The sequence below is a fragment of the Corylus avellana genome, chromosome ca9 (assembly GCF_901000735.1).
Source record: "Corylus avellana chromosome ca9, CavTom2PMs-1.0".
NCBI classification, from domain to species: Eukaryota; Viridiplantae; Streptophyta; class Magnoliopsida; order Fagales; family Betulaceae; genus Corylus; species Corylus avellana.
Genome location: NC_081549.1, coordinates 16,873,583 through 16,895,837, shown reverse-complemented (window position 1 = coordinate 16,895,837; position 22,255 = coordinate 16,873,583). Strand labels below are relative to the sequence as shown.

Genomic DNA, 22,255 nt, shown 5'->3' with positions numbered 1-22,255 from the left:
TGATTCAGACAAAGCTCTTGGGTTTCTGTCATATCTATTGCGTCCGGACGGTACATCAAATGAGACTTCAGACGAAGCTCTCGGACTTTCTTGTATAGCTATCTCGTCCGGACGGTGATGCAGACGAGACTTCAGACGAAGCTCTCGGGTTTTCCTGCATAGCTATCTCGTCCGGACGGTGGTGCAGACAGGGCTTCAGACGAAGCTTTCTGGAAACAATTCATTATTCTCGTCCGAACGTAGTGCAAACGATCCTTCAGACGAATCATTGTGTAATTCATCTGTCTAACTTATTTTTGCTATCTCACATACTGCACATTAAAATAAACCAATTAAACACAAGTATTTTGTTCACACGAATCCAGCCAATTCAAAAACTCTGAATTAACACATTCATTTTTGGATGATCATAAACATGCAGTCTAGGGGTTTGATTTGAACCATAGATGCTTCTAAGGTAGATTGAACGGCTGAATTTACTAAACCGTTAACAAAGTCAACTGTAAGAGCAAATTAAGTTTAATCTAACGATTGTGATTAAGTGACTGTTACTAACAATTATAATTAAATAGCTTTTAATAATAATATAATCTAACGGTTAAAATTAAGCATTTGGTCAAATTTTAATGACTCTTAGAATAATAGTTAATTACCATTAAAATAACTATAAATTGCCTATAATCGAACTTACATTAAAAATTGTTGTTTTAACACTAAAAATAGTCAACTGCATAAAAATTCTCTCTTCTTTTATTCCTCTCAAAACTTTTTTTTTTCTTTTTCTTTTTTACATTTGAGTCTCTTGTTAAAATAAAACATTTGAGGGTGTTCAAGTTTGATTTTGTTTGTCCAAAACGCAGCCAAAATACAAAGGTTTTGTTTTTTTCTAAGCTCCGTTATATTCAGAAGAAATATTTGTTGTAACATTTTGCATACCAATTCATCAAGTTTGGTGGGAGCAAATAATTTATTAAAAAAAAAACAACTTTATAACACACCACCTTAGAGCATTTATATTTCCTGTTTTCTATTTCTGTATTAACAAATTTATCATATAAATTTTGTATACTCATATCATCTTTAAGTTTGTTGGGCAAACTCATAAGATAATAGCATATCTGAAACTGAAAGGAAGAAGAAATCTCATTTTCCATGAAAGGAGAGATTATATTTACACTACAATTTACATATTTACAGTACAATGTTATTTGGGAAATGCTCAAAGCCTCAAAGGGTTGGTCCCATCAAACAGGGGCTCCCCATCAGCAGAACAGAGTATGCAGCTTCTCCAATGGTGTCTCAGCACAACCTTAGAGAAGCCTATGAATCATCATCGTACTCCTCGAAAGCCTCTTCAGGGATAGGCTCGAGGGTTGGTGAATTGGAAGGCTTCTTCTGTGGGTAAACGATGAGGGCTGGAGCAACCTCAATCCAAAAATTCAAATTTATGGTATCCTTAGCCATTGAAGCTTGACTTCTGAGGACAAATTCTGAATCTTTAAGAGCTGCTGTTGATAATCTTCTCTCTTCCCCCTATCTAAAAAAAAAAAAAAAACGGAGTGGGATTTCCTTAAAGATCTTTCCAAGGGGACTCTGTTTTTCGTAAAGCACAAGAACCTGGATCGAATAAATATGAATGAAATCAAATGAACATGAATGAGGCACTTATATAGAGGGAGAGGAAGATGCTGAAAATGGGTTGTAACATAATATTTTTAGTTGACGAGGAAAGATTTGTATAATAAAAGGATCTATGCGACCAAACATTATGAGAATTTGCGGGGAAGATGCTTGGACCTAGAAAGGACAAAACGAGCGATAAATATGGTATCATTATTCAACATGGTATCAGAGACATTTTTTAAAGCTCATGGAGTGCATCCAGCACCCACCTACGCCAAATCATGCCCTTTCATCAAAGCTCACAGGCCTATGGTGGAGCTACCCACACCTGATCAAAAAAATAAAAAAAAATAAAAAGGTCCAAGTGACTCCATCACGCGCGCCATGCACTGGTCAGGTTCGGTGAGCCAATCTTATAACCACCGAAGTTGGCTCATTTTCTTTTAGTTACAGGTCCAAGTTGGCCCTGACCCATTGTCGGCCCTTTTGAAGTTTGGCCTATTATCGTTCCCGGCCTCCACCACCACCATCAACATTGTTTTGGATTTCAAACTCAAGGTTCCAAAATATTCCATCTTGAGTTTGAGAGGATGTTAGAGTATACAAATTCTCTATTTATAGGATTATTGTAATCAAATATTGAGATTGTAATCAAATCAATGAGATTTGATTATTATACTTGAATTTATGCAGTACCCTATAAATAGGAAACTTTGTATTGTAGACAAATCAAATTAATAAGTACAATGTAGTTCTTAAGGGTATTCCGAATGGTAGATATAAGTGTCTAACACCGAACCACCCGTAAATTCTTGTGTCATTTTCTCTATATTACTTCGGCTATTATTTCCGCATCATCATCATTTCAACATGGTATCAAAGCTATTTCAACATGGTATCATTATTTCAATAGTCTACAAAGTCTATAGCTTTTCATCCGAACTATTTCAGGTTTTCTTTTATCCAATTTTGCTTTGCGAATAAAATCCTTTGCTTTTCATCTAAAATATCCCTCAAATTTTGAATTTAAAATTTTTTTATCCCTTTTTTTACATAACATGTTTCTCTCTAATCATTTACTTTGTTGAATGAAATGAAAAACAATGGCACTTTTAGTTTTGTTGGATTTTTTTCAGTGTGGTGATTTGCCTCGATCACAACCTCCTCCTTATTTAGGGCAAAAAAACTTTTGATTATCTTTTCTTTTTTTCTTTTTTTTCTTTTTTTTCTTTGTTTTCTTTAATAATTTTGTTTCTATGTGTAATGCACTGTTGGGTAAGGCTCAAAATTTGGATTATTGCCTTACATTTAGTGATGAATTCTATGATTCAACAGGGGATTGCGCTTTATGTGCGTTTTCCGCCTCAAGATGTGGTGGATGACACACAGGATGGGTAAAATGCGGCCAAGATATACACTTTGAGACCCAGTTTTTGATTGTTGAAGCGCACGACTGTTCTAATATTGATGGAGAAAGCAAAGGTGGAATGGACTAATCTGCCTTGTATACTGTTTTCTTACCAATTCTTGAAGGCGATTTGAAGGCTGTTCAAAAAAACAAAAATTGAAGAAAGAAGAAAGAAGAAAGAAAAAATATATATATTAATTTATCATTGAATTTGTACAAATTAGAGGTGAATTCTTTTAAAGGGTAGTGACGTTTTCTACTACAGTAAAAATATCACTACCCTCATTTTTAATCTACCAAACTTTTTTTATTTCAAAAACATCACTACAGGCATGTCACTAACCTATTAGTATAGGGGTGTCAACTCGGTCTGGCTTTTCAATTTTTGGTCAAAACCGAGAATCGAAACCGGGGTACCCCGGTTCTCGGTTTTGAGAAACCGGAACCGGAACCAGGGTTCTGGTTCCGGTTTTACTCGGTCCGATAACCGGTTTTTAAAAAAAATTGGTTTTTGGGCTTATTTTAGGTATTGGGCCTAAAATGAGCATTTTTTTCTTTTTTTTCATAAGTTAGCCCATTTTTTAAAAAAATCTATTAATTTCTTTGTCTAAATTAAAGGGGTTTTGTTGTAATTGTCCAAATAATTAAAAAATAAACCTTAAAAAGTCCAAAAATCCAAAAAAAATCAATGTTTTTTTGCCTATTTGGGCCTTAGAAATAAAATTTTAATTTTTTAAAATACCCTAAACCTAAACCTAAGTGTAAAATATATATATATATATATAATGAAAACCCAATTCTGCTATTCCCGGTTAAACCGGGTACTGAAACCAGGGCACCCGGTTTTTGGATTTTTTAAACTGGAACTGGAACCGGGACCCCGGTTTCCCGGTAATTTTTGACACCCCAATATTAGTTACTTCTTTTTTTTTTTTTTTTTTTTGCCCAAAATCGTCACTATAGGCTGTCACAAAATCCTTAAATTGCTGTAATGTTACCAAAAATGCGAAGAGCGGATACTAACCGGATTCAATAATTGCACATATATAGATAATAAAAACATGATACGAAAATCTAAAAGTAATATTCGCATTTTGCGGATGCGGTTGCAAATATTGTAAATAACCGTATCCGCGTGTACACCCCTAAATCTCAATCATCCCGGTGACAAGTTGTATTCAACAATTAGACCTATTTGTTATCCAATTACCCAGAACACATCAAATTCCCCATTTATCGTAATCGACGGCCTACATTAAATGACCACAATGCAATGAGACTGAATTCAGTCAAAAAATTTCTCAGGATCCCGATCACCCTACTGGAAAGTTTGAATATGGGGGGAAAAATCACTCAGAAGCATATTTCTCAAGAGTTACAAGATGATTTGTATAAATTAAATTTATTACTGTTAATTTAAAACTAAAAGAGACACGTTCAAACTCTTTATTTGTAAAAGTAAAAGACATGTAATGTTTTACTCAGACACCATGTTCCTCTGGTTTTTCTCACTTAGCTAGCTACAAGACAAGCATAGAGTCGTGTTTGTAGACTTATTCTTGCACTTCAGAAAGACCAAAAAAAATGAGTAAATATAGTTAGAAAACTATATTCCACGTTCCCTTTTCTTCAGTTTGAACAAAACTGATTGAAATCTTTAATAATTCGACCAATAATTAGCCATCTCATAATTGTTAACAATTTAAACAATAAATTACTAGAGATTTCAATAAAAAAAATAAAATAAAATAAAACATATTTCTATGCGTTCTTCTCTATGCCAAAATTATAATTAAGTATCACTACAAAAAGACAATGAAATAGGAACATTTTTAATTTGACAATTTAAGGTCAAAAAAATGTCCATATTTAATTAGGGACACTCAATTTGAGACATTTTGCAAATGTTCCCATAAAAGCGCATAAAATAAAAATTATGAACGTTTAAACAGAAAAAAAAAATTCTTAAAAGGAGAAATTTTGAAATACGGATCCCCTTTTAAAAGGGGACGTGCGGACAGTGTATGTATCCACTGAGTGGGGATGTGCATCTCCATTGACTGGGGATGTGCAGTAAAACAACTCTACCATTTTAAAGGGTTTATTTTACTATTAAAATAATCCTTGGTGGGGTCGTTTTGTTAAAAATACTCTATTAACAAAACGTCCCTAATACATAAAATTTTTATAGTGCATGTGTTGGAACAGTTCTCCCACTTGCTGTTATTAACAAATATATCAGCACTTAACATACTCTATAATTGTAGTTGGTATGATTAATCTTTATGTAATTATGTTAGATAAATAGTATTTAATACTCAAAATAAAATAATTAGAGTCGCGAATTTGCTCACTGAATACGTCAGCCCCAGCCCCAGCCCCAGCCCCAGTTTGATTTAACTATAATTTTCCTAAAGAGAAAAAGTTCTATAATCACGATGTAGCCGTTTGGTCTTCGATTTAGAGCCTTACTTTTATATAATCATTTTAGCAAGTGGATAGAAACTGATCAATAGCTCACTGAATACGTCAGACCAGCTCCGGCATCAAACCCCCGCCACTGCCTATATATACCAACATTCTTGTTCCTGCTCCTGCAGATTTTACTAGACAATCATCTATACATCGTACACTTTTTTGTTACCGTTATTGTTTCTTAATTTGTGGGAAGAGATCAGAAATGGCGAAATCACCGGAGCAAGAGCACCCGAAGAAGGCCTTTGGATGGGCCGCCAGGGACACTTCGGGGGTCCTCTCACCCTTCAAATTCTCCAGAAGGTACACTACTGTTTTGTCTTTGCAGCTTTTCTTATCTATATATGCATGCATGCCAATGATCCATGCATGCCTAGCTAAGATTTCTTTAGCTTTTGTTGTTGTTTTTACTTTTTTTTTTTTTTTTTTTTTTGGGGGGGTTCTGAATTCTTGGTTTGTGTTAATTAAAAATGGTATATATGTCCGCAGAGCAACGGGAGAGGAAGACGTTACGTTCAAAGTTCTGTATTGTGGGGTATGCCACTCGGACCTTCACATGACCACCAACGATTGGGGCATGTCCATTTACCCACTTGTTCCTGGGTACGCTTCCTAGGATTCTCAGTCTTCTTCTTCCATATATATCATCCATATATCTACAATTAATGGTACTCTGACCATTAATTGTAGATATATGGACCAAAGTACGATTAACCTTTTTGTTTATTTTGGAGGAGATATGGTCTAATTTACTGTTCTGTCTTTTATATATTTGTTTATTTTGCTGGGATTGACTAGTCTAAAAGAAATTCAACAAAACTTATCACTCATACTATATAGTAAGTTTGGTCGGAGATGTCAAGCAATTTTTTACTTAGATTACTATCAATTCAAACAGAAAATATGAAATAGCACCTATCCTGACTCCATTAAAACTGAAATTTGAACTTACAGGCACGAAATGGTTGGGGAAGTGACAGAAGTGGGGAGCAAGGTGAAAAAAGTTAAAGTAGGAGACAAAGTGGGCGTTGGATGCGTTGTTGGTGCGTGTCATTCCTGCGAGAATTGTACCAATGATCTCGAAGTTTATTGTCCAGATATGATACTTACCTATAGCACCATTTACCACGACGGAACAATCACGTATGGAGGCTACTCTGACACAATGGTAGCTAACGAGCGCTACATCATTCGCTTCCCTGAAAATGTCTCACTTGATGCTAGTGCTCCGCTACTTTGCGCCGGGATCACAGTTTACAGTCCCTTGAAATATTTTGGTTTTGCCGAGGTTGGTAAGCATATTGGAGTTGTCGGCCTAGGTGGGCTTGGTCATCTAGCTGTTAAATTTGCAAAGGCTTTTGGGGCTAAAGTGACGGTGATTAGCACCTCCATTAGCAAGAAGGAGGAAGCTTTGGAACATCTTGGTGCTGACTCATTTTTGCTTAGTCGTGACCAAGAACAAGTTCAGGTAAATATTAGCTTAATTTTATTTTATTTTTATAACCGGGTATCAAGAGCTTAGCTCAATTAGATCCCTGTAACACTGTCAAAGCGTTCCCTCCACACGATTTGGGTAAAGATCAAGTTTTCGCTTGGAACGTGACCTCAAATAATTGTTGCACTTAAGGGTCTAACCTTAATTAGACTCGATCCATGCTTCATAAGAAGTCTAGACCAAGAATCAACCCCTTAATTACTTAATATTAGCATACTTTATTTTCTCATCATTGTACTTTTTGAGGGATTGAGTGTGTAATTTTGGATACACATTAAATTTGTGCAGGCTGCCAAGAGTACAATGGATGGTATCATTGATACCGTATCTGCTTCACACCCCATTTTGCCATTAATTGAGCTATTGAAGACCAATGGGAAACTTGTTTTGCTGGGTGCACCAGAAAAGCCGCTTGAGCTACCCGTCTTTCCTCTGCTTATGGGTAAATTCTATAAGCTAAACTGACAAGCTTTATTTGCAATTGTTATTATATTTGTATATATCATTTTTTATTCATTCATGATTATATAGTTAATAAGAATCGTAAAACAGGGAGGAAGACGGTTGCGGGAAGTGCCACCGGAGGACTAAAGGAGATACAAGAAATGGTAGACTTTGCAGCAAAACATAACATCACGGCAGACACAGAGCTTATTTCAATGGAGTACGTGAACACGGCCATGGAGCGCCTTGCTAAGGGTGATGTTCGATACCGATTTGTCATTGACATTGGAAACACCTTGGCTGCTACCAAACCCTGAAGACTAGCTTGAATGGTGTCTTTAATTAGTTTTCTTGTATTGTTCCAATAATTTTGTTCAATTGCTTATTCTATCTTCTAGTACTGGAACCTTCAACCTTGTCCTTTTTCTCATATAAATTCATCCTCACACACCTTTCCCCTTTTCCCCCTTTGAATAAAAAAAAAAAATAATAATAAAAATAAAAATAAAAAGTGGTCCAATTGCTACCTTTCAAATTAGTAGTTGAAAGGTCTCCACAACAAACCCATATACAGATCCAAAGATTACAGCAGGAAAAAGAAAAACGCAGAGCAATAGTTAGGAGTCTTCATCGTATTCCTCAGGCTCCTCCTCGGTAATTGTCTCCAATACAGGGGGAATGGGAACCTTGGTCAGGGAAATTATGAGAAGGGCTGGTGCAACCTCAATCCAAGAACTCATGTTTCTCATCTCCTTTTCCATTTGCAGTAAGAGAAACGCTTTGTCCTCTACTAAATAATTAATCTGCAAGCAACCCAATAAAGCAATCAGATTGATTTGATGACCACGATGATGAAAAGGAGGTGGGTGTCTGACTTTCTTCCTCTTCTTCAGCAAGGAGATATATAGAAAATGGAGGGCTATGATTGTTTCAGAACCTTTCTTGATTGCAGCGGAATTGTGGGTTGGGGGTGAAGTTAGTGGAGTGGTGTTTTTATATGGCTGAAATAGTGAAATGATAAGGACAACCATGAGAGGACGCGGAACCAAAAAGCTTATTGAAATAAATAAATAATTGAAATGTAGAAAGCATCATAAAGTTTGTTCATGTGTTAAATATGCCATGTTTGGAGTGGACAGCACAGGTGAAAAATATGTATACTACAATTATTGACGGCCAGCAACCTGGCCACCGACAATATTATTTGTGTTTTTTTTTTCCCATATGTGTCGTATTCAAATATTACTTTTAATTCAGGGCAATGCCTATGTCCTATTGCATTGAGTCTGTGGTCAGATTTTACCTGTTAATGAAGCAACAAACATTCAAAATTCTGATCTCCTTAGCCCATTGAAACTTGACTTCGGTGGACAAATTCTAAATCTTAAGGGCGACTAACGATTTACTAGAGAGAAAAAAAGAGTGGGATTTACGTACTTAAAGATCTTTCCAAGGGGCTCTGTTTATTGCAAAGCACAAGAACCTGAACCAAATGAATGTGAATGAGGCACTTTTATAGAGGGAGAGGGAGGAGGGAAATGCAACACAAAAAATATCTTAAGGAAGATGCTGAAAATGGCTTGAAACAAATCTTTAGTTTATTAAATAAATGACTATGTATATATATATATATATATATATATAAAATTTATGGTCTGTGAATGTTTTAAATGGAAGATATTAAAGAGTTTTGAATGAAGAGAATTCCACAAGATAAAAAAGAAAGGAAAGAAAGAGGAAGTCAAGTTGTCATTTATAAGGGCCAACACACATCAAGCAATTCTTTCAAGGTTAATTACTTTTTTAGTACTTAGATTTTCACTTTTTATTTTTTCTTACTTATGTTTCAATTTGTATCACAAAGATGGTACCAATTTGGCAATTTAGTTCATCAGTCACAATTTCATCAGTCAAACTAACAGACTGCCATGATTGTGGTTTCAGCCACCCTTGTAGCTCGTCTAAGGGTGGCTGAACCACTCCTAAGGGTGACCCCTAATGGCCAAAAAGAGGTGGCCGAAACCACCTTCAATACAGTCCGTTTGTTTAGTTGACGGAATGGTAAAAGATATACTAAACTGATATTTACCCATAAGTCAAATACATTTGTGATACGAATTGAAATCTTGATGAAAAAAATAAAAACGTGAAAACCTAAAAAGCCATTTGGTTCGCAGAATGCGTACTCCATTGAAAAATAGAATAGTTATTATTGAGAATGGAAGAGGTTGGAATGGAATAATTATTCAAATTCTCTAGTTTGGTAACAGCACATATTTCATAATTCGAATTGAACTAAAATTACTAAAAATCTCATTTGATTTCTAACTTTTCCAAATCTCAAATTAAAAAAATAGATATGGTTAAACGTGTGGTGGCCGACCACCCCAATGGGTGGCCGGCCACCATAGTATACACTGGGGGTGGCCGCGCCACCCCTAGAGGGCCTCAGCAAGGCCACCCCCAGGGCCATCGAGGGTGGCGCAAGGCCATCGGGCGTGGCCAAGACCACCCTCGATGTGAATCGGGGTGACTAGGCCACCCCAAAATCTCACCTGGGGTGGCCGCGCCACCCCCAAGGCCTTCTATGGGTTGTCGGCCACCCACATAATTTTTTATTATTATTATTATTATTTTTAAGTTTGAGAGGAAAAAAAAATGGATTTTTTGGAAAACTTTGTCCTTCTCATAAGGAATAGTTATTTCTGTGTAGATGTGATTAGTCATTCCCGTGGGAATAACTATTCTAAAAAATAAACCCCTATCAAACAAAAAAATGATTATTCTATAAGAATAGCATTCCATTCCAAGAGTCTATTCCGCAAATAAAACGGGCCCTAAAAAAATAATTAACCCTTGTTTTAAATGTTTAGTTGTATGCACTTGTGTCTATACTCTAGCATTCATATCGAACGAGTGACAATGAGCACTATGTAGATCTTTGAAGGTTTTTGGATTTTTTTTTTTTTTTTTTTTGGCCGACCTTTGATGGAGTGGTTTGCCATTCTCATAATTGGTTTGAGGATGGTCGACTTCTTTCTTTAAATTTCTTTTTTGAAGAATTAAGAGGCCGATTACTCTTTTTTTCCTTTGAAGGAGTAGTCAACCACCCTCGTAATTTGCTTGGGGTAGTCGACCACTCTTCTAATGCCTTTTATTTTTGCTTTTTAGCCGACCACCCCAAGCACTTGTGAGGTGGCCAACTACTGCAACACTCCTTTAAAGGTGATGACCCCTTTGAGAGCGACGAGTAGTTTTCCCATCCCAACCAATATCACTATCTTAGAGAGATCGACTGCCTTAAAGAAATAAGGAAAAGTACCCACATTCTTCTCAAATTACCATTTTTTGTTTTTGTCAATATCAACTATTAATAGTCTGATACAATTAATAACGCACTATATTGGAATCACCACTATGAATAAATTGTAACCGCAGTGGAATAAATTAAGAATACATTTTTTTTTTTTTTTTTGGAACAATCAGACTGATTTCATTACTTTCCTCAAACAAGAGAACATAAAGAACCCACAAGGTTCTAAGGTACAAGAGCTAAGAGCTCTGAGGATACCACCTCAGTTATTCATTCTGGCACTTCATCGATCCAAGTTCTATCGTGAGCCTGAGCGAGACCAACTTTAGCAAGGCCGTGGGCCGCTCGGTTTGCTTCTCTTTTCACATGGAGTACCATCCAGCTTCTGCATGATCCAAGGAGGAGCCGAATATCGTCCACTAAGTGGCCATACTTCCTCCAGTTTGGTCCATCCTTCAGAGCTTGTACTACCTGCAATGAGTCACCTTCAAGGATGACATCCTGTATTGCTCTTTCTTTGCTAAATTCCACAGCAGCCAGTGCCGCCATAGCTTCTCCGACCACTGGCTGATGTAGGCGTTTGACCCTCAAGCTTCTCGCAGCACAGACACTCCCATGATGATAGCTCAAAAGACACTATTGCAATAACAAGCATTAATTACGAATCTGTGAGTATTTACTACAAAATTTAAAGGTCCCACTTGCTACCTTTAAAATCATTGTATTTGTATCAACAAACTATCATACAAATCCAAATATTTCCAAAAAAAACTCCAATATATATTTAGGAGTCTTCATCGTATTCCTCAGCCTCCTCTTCAGGAATTGTCTCCAACACAGGAGAAGTCAGAATTTTAGCTGAGGAAATGAGAAGGGCTGGTGCAACCTCAATCCAAGAACTCAAATTTCTCATCTCTTCTGCCATTGCAGCAAGGGAAACGCTTTGCTCTACTAAAGCAATCAGATTGAGACGATGATGAAAAGGGAGTGGGTTTCTGACTTTTTTCCTCTGCTACAGCAAGAGATATACAGATGATGGAGGAGAAGGATTGTTTCAGAGCCTTTCTTGGATGGTTTCTTCAGATTGCAGTGGAAATGGATTGAGTGAGGGTAAAGTTTGTGGAGAGGTGTTTTTATAATGGTTAAAATGATAAATGACAAAAATGAGAGTAGGTACCAAAAAGCTTATACAAACAAATAAATAAATAAAAGCTATATTTTTTACACGCGGAAAATATGCAAAGTTGGGAGAACACTATGTAAAAAAAACAACATGTGCTATAATTAGTGATGGCCAGCAGCCCACCGAGAATGTTCTTCTCATGTGTATGGTGGAGAAATATATATCTTTTACTAGTGTTATTGAGATAAAGGTAAAGTTTAGGAATTGGAGTTTATGTTTAAGTATAATCCAGCTGAAAAGTAAAATTTATACCCCTCTTGCATCTGGTATTTATGATAAATTTTGTTAAATAATTTTCAAAATTAGTATGTATGTATAGAGTAACGCTAAAAGTTCTTCTTGTATCCATCTTAAATCATTTTAAAGATGATGTGGCTTTTAAAATCACAATTGGAGTTGTGATTAATTATTATCGAATTTTTATTAAATAATAATTTAAAAAAATACCTCAATATATGTAATTTATGGTTTGAAAATAATTTAAATTGAAGGTTTTAAAGAGCTTTGAAAAAAGAAAGTCACATAAACAAGATCAAGTTGGCATTTAAAAGGTCGGACACACATCAAGCATTTACTTTAAAGAATGCAATGTGTAGGTATATGCACTTTTATGTATACATTATAGTATGGTACAAAGCACCAAATGCACACGCACGACTGTAGGGCACTAGTGGCACACTTGGGAGCTATAAGATGATATCCATTCATTTTTGGATGATCATAAACATACAGTCTAGGGGTTTGATTTGAACCATAGATGCTTCTAAGGTAGATTCAACGATTGAATTTACTAAACTATTAATAAAGTCAACTGTAAGAGCAAATTAAGTTTAATCTAACGATTGTGATTAAGTGACTGTTATTAACAATTATAATTAAATAGCTTTTAATAATAATATAATCTAACGGTTAAAATTAAGCGTCTGGTCAAATTTTAATGACTCTTAGAATAATAGTAAATTACCATTAAAATAACTATAAATTGCCATCCGTCTCAAAACATTTTTTTTTCTTTTTTTTAAAAAAAATTGAGTCTCTTGTTAAAATAAAACATTTGAGAGTGTTCAAGTTTGATTTTGTTTGTCCAAAACGCAGCCAAAATATAAAGGTTTTTTTTTTTTTTTTTTTCTAAGCTCCGTTATATTCAAAAGAAATATTTGTTGTAACATTTTGCATACCAATTCATCAAGTTTGGTGGGAGCAAATAATTTATGTTGGGTTATGATTTGGCTCATTCGGTTTGCATGTAAAGTTGGTGAAAATGAAGCATCTTAACATGTTCAAAAATATGATTCTAGAAGGGGAGGTCCGGACCGCCAGAAGCAGGGTCCGGACCCCATTTCCAGAAACATTCTTTTGAAGAGGAGGTCCGAACCGCCAGAAGCAGGGTCCGGACCCCATTTCCAGAAACATTGTTTTGAAGGAGAGGTCTAGACCGCTAGAAGCTGGGTCCGGACCCCATTTCCAGAAACCATCTTTTGAAGGGGAGGTTCGGACCGCCAGAAGCTGGGTCCGGACCCCATTTCCAGAAAGCCCGTTTTTGAATAGCATGTCCGGACACATGACTTGGGTGTCCGGACCTCATGTGGTTACGATCATGTAACCCTAGCCATGTCCAGACACCTGATTATCCCTGTCCGGACATGGCTGCTTTATTATGTTTTATTTTCTATTTAAGCAAACTAATTTTGTCATTTAGAGGTACGTATTTTGTGAGCAAAATTAGAGTGCTTAGAGTGAGAGACATTGTTCAAGTTTTATTTGGGAAAAGAAAATATGTGAAGCTAATCAGAGTTTCGGTGAAAGGAAATCGTTTAGAAGAATTGTGCCAGATGTTCTGGAAAGGGCTACTGAGGTAAAAGTCAAGTGGGTCACTTGTCGTGTGCAAGGAAGAGTCAAAGGTTTTGTAATTCTTCTTGTATTCCTTATTCTTCTTATAGTGGATTGATTTCCTGGGTTTGGCTGCCCCGGAGAGGTTTTACATTTAGAGAGTTCTCTAAATGGTTTCCTCTTCGTAACCAAATATCTGTGTTCGTGATTGCTTATTTCATTTCTATATTTGGTTGATCTTTTAACTGCTAGATTAGATCTTTTTCAGTTTAATCTTTGTGAAACACCTAAACATTTGGCTAGGTGTTGTTTGGAGTCGTTTTAGAATTTTCAATTTATTAAAAAAAAAACAACTTTATAACACACCACCTTAGAGCATTTATATTTCCTGTTTTCTATTTCTGTATTAACAAATTTATCATATAAATTTTGTATACTCATATAATCTTTAAGTTTGTTGGGCAAACTCATAACATAATAGCATATCTGAAACTGAAAGGAAGAAGAAATCTCATTTTCCATGAAAGGAGAGATTATATTTACACTACAATTTACATATTTACAGTACAATGTTATTTGGGAAATGCTCAAAGCCTCAAAGGGTTGGTCCCATACTCCCATCAAACGGGGGCTCCCATCAGCAGAACAGAGTGTGCAGCTTCTCCAATGGTGCCTCAGCACAACCTTAGAGAAGGCTATGAATCATCATCGTACTCCTCGAAAGCCTCTTCAGGGATAGGCTCGAGGGTTGGTGAATTGGAAGGCTTCTTCTGTGGGTAAACGATGAGGGCTGGAGCAACCTCAATCCAAAAATTCAAATTTATGGTATCCTTAGCCATTGAAGCTTGACTTCTGAGGACAAATTCTGAATCTTTAAGAGCTGCTGTTGATAATCTTCTCTCTTCCCCCTATCTAAAAAAAAAAAAAACGGAGTGGGATTTCCTTAAAGATCTTTCCAAGGGGACTCTGTTTTTCGTAAAGCACAAGAACCTGGGTCGAATGAATATGAATGAAATCAAATGAACATGAATGAGGCACTTATATAGAGGGAGAGGAAGATGCTGAAAATGGGTTGTAACATAATATTTTTAGTTGACGAGGAAAGATTTGTATAATAATAGGATCAAAGCGACCGAACATTACGAGAATTTGCGAGGAAGATGTTTGGACCAAGAAAGGACAAAACGAGCGATAAATATGGTATCATTATTTCAACATGGTATCAGAGACATTTTCTTGTGGCCTTCAATGTCCTTGATGTTTCATCTTTCATCACGTTACACCCGACGATCTTGGTGATCAAGTCCACCGCCATGCTCCGCCCAAAGTTTTTGCCAGTTCTGCAACTAGCCATTAAATTCCACCAATCACCTCGGCATTCGTACAATTCCATAGATCAGACGCTACACTCACCGGCCATTATCAGTCCGAGCTCTCCATTGCCACCAACAGTGCTCTAGTTACCAGCTCCGCCGTGTACGGCATCCGCTGCTGTCCCCTGCGTCCTCTCCAGACCAAGCTCACGAAGTGCATCCTACACCTGCCTACGCCAAATCATGCCCTTTCATCAAAGCTCACAGGCCTATGGTGGAGCTGCCCACACCTGATCAAAAAAAATAAAAAAAAGGTCCCAGTGACTCCATCACGCGTGCCACGCACCGGTCAAGTTCGGTGAGCCAATCTGATAACCACCGAAGTTGGCTCATTTTCTTTTAGTTACAAGCCCAAGTCGGCCCTGGCCCATAGTCTACCTTTTTTAATTTTGGCCCAAGTCGGCCCTGGCTCATTGTCGGGCCTTTTGAAGTTTGGCTTATTGTCGTTCCTGGCCTCCGCCTCCGCCACCACCATTAACATTGTTTTGGATTTCAAACTCAAAGTTCCAAAATATTCCACCTTGAGTTTAAGGGGATGTTAGAATATACAAATATTCTCTATTTATAGGTTGATTGTAATCAAATATTGAGATTGTAATCAAATCAAGGAGATTTGATTATTATACTTGTATTTATGCAGTACCTTATAAATAAGAAACTTTGTATTGTAAACAAATCAAGTTAGTGAGCACAATATAGCCCTTAGGGGTATTCCGAATGGTGGATCTAGGTATCTAACACCGAACTACCCGTAAATCCTTGTGTCATTTTCTCTATATTACTTCGGCTATTATTTCCACATCATCATTATTTCAACATGGTATCATTATTTCAACAGTCTACAAAGTCTATAGCTTTTCATCTGAACTATTTCAGGTTTTCTTTTATCCAATTTTGCTTTGGCGAATAAAATCCTTTGCTTTTCATCTAACATATCCCTCAAATTTTGAATTTTAAATTTTTTTATCCCTTTTTTTACATAACATGTTTCTCTCTAATCATTTACTTTGTTGAATGAAATGAAAAACAATGGCTCTTTTAGTTTTGTTGGATTTTTTTCAGTGTGGTGATTTGCCTCAATCACAACCTCCTCCTTATTTAGGGCAAAAAAATTTTGGGGAAACTTTACTAAGGACCCCCAAACTTCCACCCGTTTTGAAATACCCCCCTGAACTTCAAAATCTCTCAATGTAGTCCCTTGAACTTTCAATTGCTTTCGATTTGGACCCCTCTGTCAGAATTTAAACGTTACATGACGTTTATACCCCTAACTTTTGTATAAAATTCCAACTTCTAAAACGTTTTTTTATTTAAAACAAAAAAAAAAAACAAAAATCAGGGATATTTTGGTCTTTTTTGAATTTTTAACTGCTAAAATTAACGGAAGGGTCCAAATTGAGAGCAATTAAAAGTTCAGGAGACTAAATTGAGAGATTTTGAAGTTTAGAGAGAGTATTTCAAAACGGGTGAAAATTTGGAAGTCCTTAATGAAGTTTCCCCAAAAACTTTTGATTATCTTATCTTTCTTTTTTTCTTCGTTTTCTTTAATAATTTTGTTTCTATGTGTAATGCACTGTTGGGCAAGGCTCAAAATTTGGATTATTGCCTTACATTTAATGATGAATTCTATGATTCAACAGGGGCTTGCGCTTTATGTGCGTTTTTCGCCGCAAGATGTGGTGGATGACACAGATTATGGGTAATTGCGGCCAAGATATACCCTTTGAGACCCAGTTTTTGATTGTTGAAGCGCACGACTGTTCTAATATTGATGGAGAAAGCAAAGATGGAATGGACCAATCTGCCTTGTATACTGTTTTCTTACCGATTCTTGAAGGCGATTTCAAGGCTGTTCAAAAATAAAAAATAAAAATCGAAGAAAGAAGAAAGAAAAAATATATATATATATATATATATATATATATATATATATATATCATTGAATTTGTAGAAATTAGAGGTGAATTTTTTTAAAGGGTAGTGATGTTTTCTACTACAGTAAAAACATCACTACCCTCGTTTTTAATCTACCAAACTTTTTTCATTTCAAAAACGTCGCTATAGGCATGAAACTAACCTATTAGTGTAGCGGTGTCAACTCGGTCCGGCTTTATAGTTTTTGGCCAAAACCGAGAACCAGAACGGGGTACCCCGGTTCTCGGTTTTGAGAAACCGGAACCGGAACCGGGGTCCCGGTTACTTGCCAGTTCCGGTTTTACTCGGTCTGGTAATCGGTTTTTAAAAAAAATTGGTTTTTGGACTTATTTTAGGTATTGGGCCTAAAATAAGCCCCTTTTTTTTTTCATAAGTTAGCCATTTTTTTAAAAAAAATCTATTAATCTATTTGTCTAAATTAAAGGGGCTTTGTTGTGATTGTTCCAAATAATTAAAAAATAAACCTAAAAAAGTCCAAAAATCCAAAAAAATCAATGTTTTTGCCTATTTGGGCCTTAGAAATAAAAATTTAATTTTTTAAAATACCCTAAACCTAGACCTAAGTGTAAATATATATATATATGAAAATACGCTATGCCGACTCCAAAAACTTGTTTATCACAATTTATGCGGAATTAATATTATGAAGCAATAAACAATTCAATCACCCAAAATATATAAAGCAATAAAGAGGCTGACACAGATATTTTGGTTACGAAGAGGAAACCTTTTAGAAACCGATCTAAAAGTAAAACCTCTCCAGGGCAGCCAAACCCAGGAAATCACTATCAAAAGATTATCCAGAGATTACAGACACTAGGAACACTCTCAACGCTTTGCAAGACCTTGGCTCTGTAAGATCGACAAGCCTACAACTCGTCTCCTTGCTCACAATCCTCTTCAACGTGATTCTCCTTTACCGGACCTTTCCGATAGACTTCTCAACCGTAGATTTATCAAAGGAATAACTAAAACTCTAAGAGATTTAATTTAACGCTCACCACATATGATCTCTCTTAGCACAGCCTCCGACGAACTCTCTGGGGGTAAAAATTCGTGCTTCTCTCTTCTATAATGATATATATATATACCCCCGACAAAACCCTAGACCTAACTCACTTAAAATCATGTTTTTGGGCCTAAAACTTACGGGGTGTCCGGACATGTTAATGGGCGGTCCGGACACGGCTTCGCGGAGCAAGATTTTAGTTTCTGGAAATGAGGTCCGGACCCGGCCTGTCCAGTCTTGATCAACAGCTCCGATCGAAGGTCGTTTGTGGTCCGATTGAGCTGAAATTTTGCAGGGACGTTCATAACACATGAATCTACATTATGAACGGTGGAGATTGGATTCTGAGCATTCTATATCAGTGTTTGAGCCATGAACAGTAGCATCTACATTTTGAAACTGAATTAAGCCAACACAAGAACTATATATATATAAATAAAATGAAAACCCGGTTCCGGCATTCCCGATTAAACCGCGTACCAAAAACTGGGTACTGGAACCGGGGTACCCGGTTTTTGGATTTTTTAAACCCGAACCCGAACCGGGACCCCGGTTTCCTGATTTCCCGGTAATTTTTGACACCCCTATATTAGTGGCTTCGTTTTTTTTTTTTGGGCCCAAAATCGTCACTAATAGGCTGTCACAAAATCCTTAAATTGCTATAATGTTACCAAAAATGCGGATAGCGAATACTAACCGGATTCAATAATTGCACATATACAGATAGTAAAAACATGATACGAAAATCTAAAAGTAATACTCACATTTTGCCGATGCAATTACAAATATTGTAAATAACCGTATCCGCGTGTACACCCCTAAATCCCAATCATCCCATTGACAAGTTGTATTCAACAATTAGACCTATTTGTTATCCAATTACCCAGAACACATCAAATTCCCCATTTATCGTAATCAACGGCCTACATTAAATGACCACAATGCAATGAGACTGGAATTCAGTCAAAAAATTTCTCAGGATCCCGATCACCCTGCTGAAAAGTGTGAAAGGGGGGAAAAAATCACTCAGAAGCATCTTTCTCAAGAGTTACAAGATGATTTGTAAAAGACATGTAATGTTTTACTCAAACACCATGTTCAACGCAAGTTCCTCTGGTTTTTCTCTCTTAGTTAGCTATAAGACAAGCATAGAGTCGTGTTTGTAGACTTATTCTTGCAATTCAGAAAGACCAAAAAAAAATGAATAAATATAGTTAGAAAACTATATTCCACGTTCCCTTTTCTTCAGTTTGAATAGTCAAAACTGATTGAAATCTTTAATAATTCGACCAATAATTAGCCATCTCATAATTGTTAACAATTTAAACAATAAATTACTAGAGATTTCAATAAAAAATAAAATAAAAACATATTTCTATGCGTTCTTCTCTATGCAAAAATTATAATTAAGTATCACTACAAAAAGACAATGAAACAGGAACATTTTTAATGTGACAATTTAAGGTCAAAAAAATGTCCATATTTAATTAGGGACACTCAATTAGAGATATTTTGCTAATGTTCCCATAAAAGCGCATAGAATAAAAATTATGAACGTTTAAACAATAAAAAAAAAATCCTAAAAGGAGAAATTTTGAATTACGGATCCCCTTTTAAAAGGGAACGTGCAAATAGTGCATGTACCCACTGAGTGGGGACGTGATTGTGGACGTGCACATCCCCACTTATCTCCATTGATTGGGGATGTGCACTGTTGCAACGTCCCTAATTATCTAATTGGGGGCGTTGCTACAGTAAAACGACTCCACTTTTTTCAAGGGGTTATTTTACTATTAAAATAATCCTCGGTGCATGGGTCGTTTTGTTAAAAATACCCCATTAACAAAACGTCCCTAATACATAAAATTTTTATAGTGCATGTGTTGGAACAGTTTTCTCACTTGCTGTTATTAACAAATATATCAGCACTTCACATACTCTATAATTGTAGTTACTATGATTAATCTTTATGTAATTATGTTAGATAAATAGTATTTAATACTCAAAATAAAATAATTAGAGTCGCGAATTTGCTCACTGAATACGTCAGCCCCAGCCCCAGCCCCAGCCCCAGTTTGATTTAACTATAATTTTCCTAAAGAGAAAAAGTTCTATAATCACGATGTAGCCGTTTGGTCTTCGATTTAGAGCCTTACTTTTATATAATCATTTTAGCAAGTGGATAGAAACTGATCAATAGCTCACTGAATACGTCAGACCAGCTCCGGCGTCAAATCCCCGCCACTGCCTATATATACCAACATCCTCGTTCCTGCTCCTGCAGATTTTACTAGACAATCATATATACATCGTACACTTTGTTGTTAGCGTTATTGTTTCTTAATTTGTGGGAAGAGATCAATGGCGAATTCATCACCGGAGCAAGAGCATCCGAAGAAGGCCTTTGGATGGGCCGCCAGGGACACTTCGGGGGTCGATCCTCTCACCCTTCAAATTCTCCAGAAGGCACACTACTGTTTGTCTTTACAGCTTTGCTTATCTATATATGCATGCATGCCAATGATCCATGAATGCCAATGATCCATGCATGCCTAGCTAAGATATCTCTAGCTTTTGTTGTTTTTATTTTATTTTATTTTATTTTGGGGTTCTGAATTCTTGGTTTGTTTTAATTGAAAATGGTATATATGGCAGAGCAACTGGACCTTCATATGACGTTACGTTCAAAGTTCTTTATTGTGGGGTATGCCACTCGGACCTTCATATGACCACTAACGACTGGGGCATGTCCATTTACCCACTTGTTCCTGGGTATGTTTCCTAGGATTCTCAATCCTCTTCTTCTATATCATCCATATATCTACAATTAATGGTACTCTGTCAACCATTAATTGTAGATATATGGACCAGAGAACGATTAACCTTTTAGTTTATTTTATAGGAGATATAGTGCAATTTACTGCTCTGTCTTTTAAATATTTGTTTATTTTGCTGGGATTGACTAGTCTAAAAGAAATTCAACAAAACTTATCACTCATGCTATATAGTAAGTTTGGTAGGAGATGTCAAGCAATTTTTTATTTAGATTACTATCAATTCAAACAGAAAATATGAAATATCACCTATCCCAACTTCATTAAAATTGAAATTTGAACTTGCAGGCACGAAATAGTTGGGGAAGTGATAGAAGTGGGAAGCAAGGTGAAAAAAGTAAAAGTAGGAGACAAAGTGGGCGTTGGATGCGTTGTTGGTGCGTGTCATTCCTGCGAGAATTGTACCAATGATCTCAAAGTTTATTGTCCGGATATGATACTTACCTATAGCACCATTTACCACGACGGAACAATCACGTACGGAGGCTACTCCGACACAATGGTAGCTAACGAGCGCTATATTCGCTTCCCCGAAAATGTCCCACTTGACGCCAGCGCTCCACTACTTTGTGCCGGGATCACAGTTTATAGTCCCCTGAAATATTTTGGTTTTGCCGAGGTTGGCAAGCATATTGGAGTTGTCGGCCTAGGTGGGCTTGGTCATCTAGCTGTTAAATTTGCAAAGGCTTTTGGGGCTAAAGTGACAGTAATTAGCACCTCCATTAGTAAGAAGGAGGAAGCTTTGGAACATCTTGGTGCGGACTCATTTTTGCTTAGCCGTGATCAAGAACAAGTTCAGGTAAATATTAGCTTTATTTTATTTTATTTTTATAACCGGGTATCGAGAGCTTAGCTCGACTAGATCTCTGTGACACTGTCAAAGCGTTCCGCCTACACGAATTGGGTAAAGCTCAAGTTTTCACCTAGAACGTGACCTCAAATAATTGTTGCACTTAAGGGTCTAACCTTAATTAGACTCGATCAATGCTTCGTAAGAAGTCAGGACCAAGAATCAACCCCTTAATTACTTAATATTAGCATACTTTATTTTCTCGTCATTGTACTTTTTGAGAGATTGGGTGTGTTATTTTGGATGCACATTAAATTTGTGCAGGCTGCCAAGAGTACAATGGATGGTATCCTTGATACCGTATCTGCTTCACACCCCATTTTGCCATTAATTGATCTATTGAAGACCCATGGGAAGCTTGTTTTGCTGGGTGCACCAGAAAAGCCGCTTGAGCTACCCGTCTTTCCTCTGCTTATAGGTAAATTCTATAAGCTAAACTAACAAACTTTATTTGCAATTGTTATTATATATATATATATATAT

At 36.4% G+C, this 22,255-nt stretch overlaps 1 protein-coding gene and 1 pseudogene across 1 annotated transcript; both read left to right on the top strand.

Moving 5' to 3' along the window:
* The first annotated feature begins 5,708 nt into the window (after positions 1–5,708).
* LOC132192286 (probable mannitol dehydrogenase) lies at positions 5,709–8,393 on the top strand. Its single transcript, XM_059607571.1, has 5 exons — positions 5,709–5,809; positions 5,996–6,109; positions 6,461–6,974; positions 7,290–7,443; positions 7,554–8,393. The coding sequence occupies exons 1-5, from the start codon at positions 5,712–5,714 to the stop codon at positions 7,760–7,762; spliced, it is 1,089 nt and encodes a 362-aa protein (XP_059463554.1). The 5' UTR covers positions 5,709–5,711; the 3' UTR covers positions 7,763–8,393.
* A 12,056-nt stretch (positions 8,394–20,449) lies between these two features.
* LOC132162379 (probable mannitol dehydrogenase) lies at positions 20,450–22,213 on the top strand (annotated as a pseudogene).
* The last annotated feature ends 42 nt before the right edge of the window (positions 22,214–22,255 follow it).

What these genes read in the sequence shown, in the direction of transcription:
- LOC132192286 (XM_059607571.1), top strand. Translation starts at nt 5,712, where the DNA reads ATGGCGAAATCACCGGAGCAAGAGCACCCGAAGAAGGCCTTTGGATGG. An exon ending in CCCTTCAAATTCTCCAGAAG is followed by an intron (nt 5,810 to 5,995) that starts GTACACTACTGT and finishes ATATGTCCGCAG; the next exon opens with AGCAACGGGAGAGGAAGACG. An exon ending in GTGACCAAGAACAAGTTCAG is followed by an intron (nt 6,975 to 7,289) that starts GTAAATATTAGC and finishes AAATTTGTGCAG; the next exon opens with GCTGCCAAGAGTACAATGGA.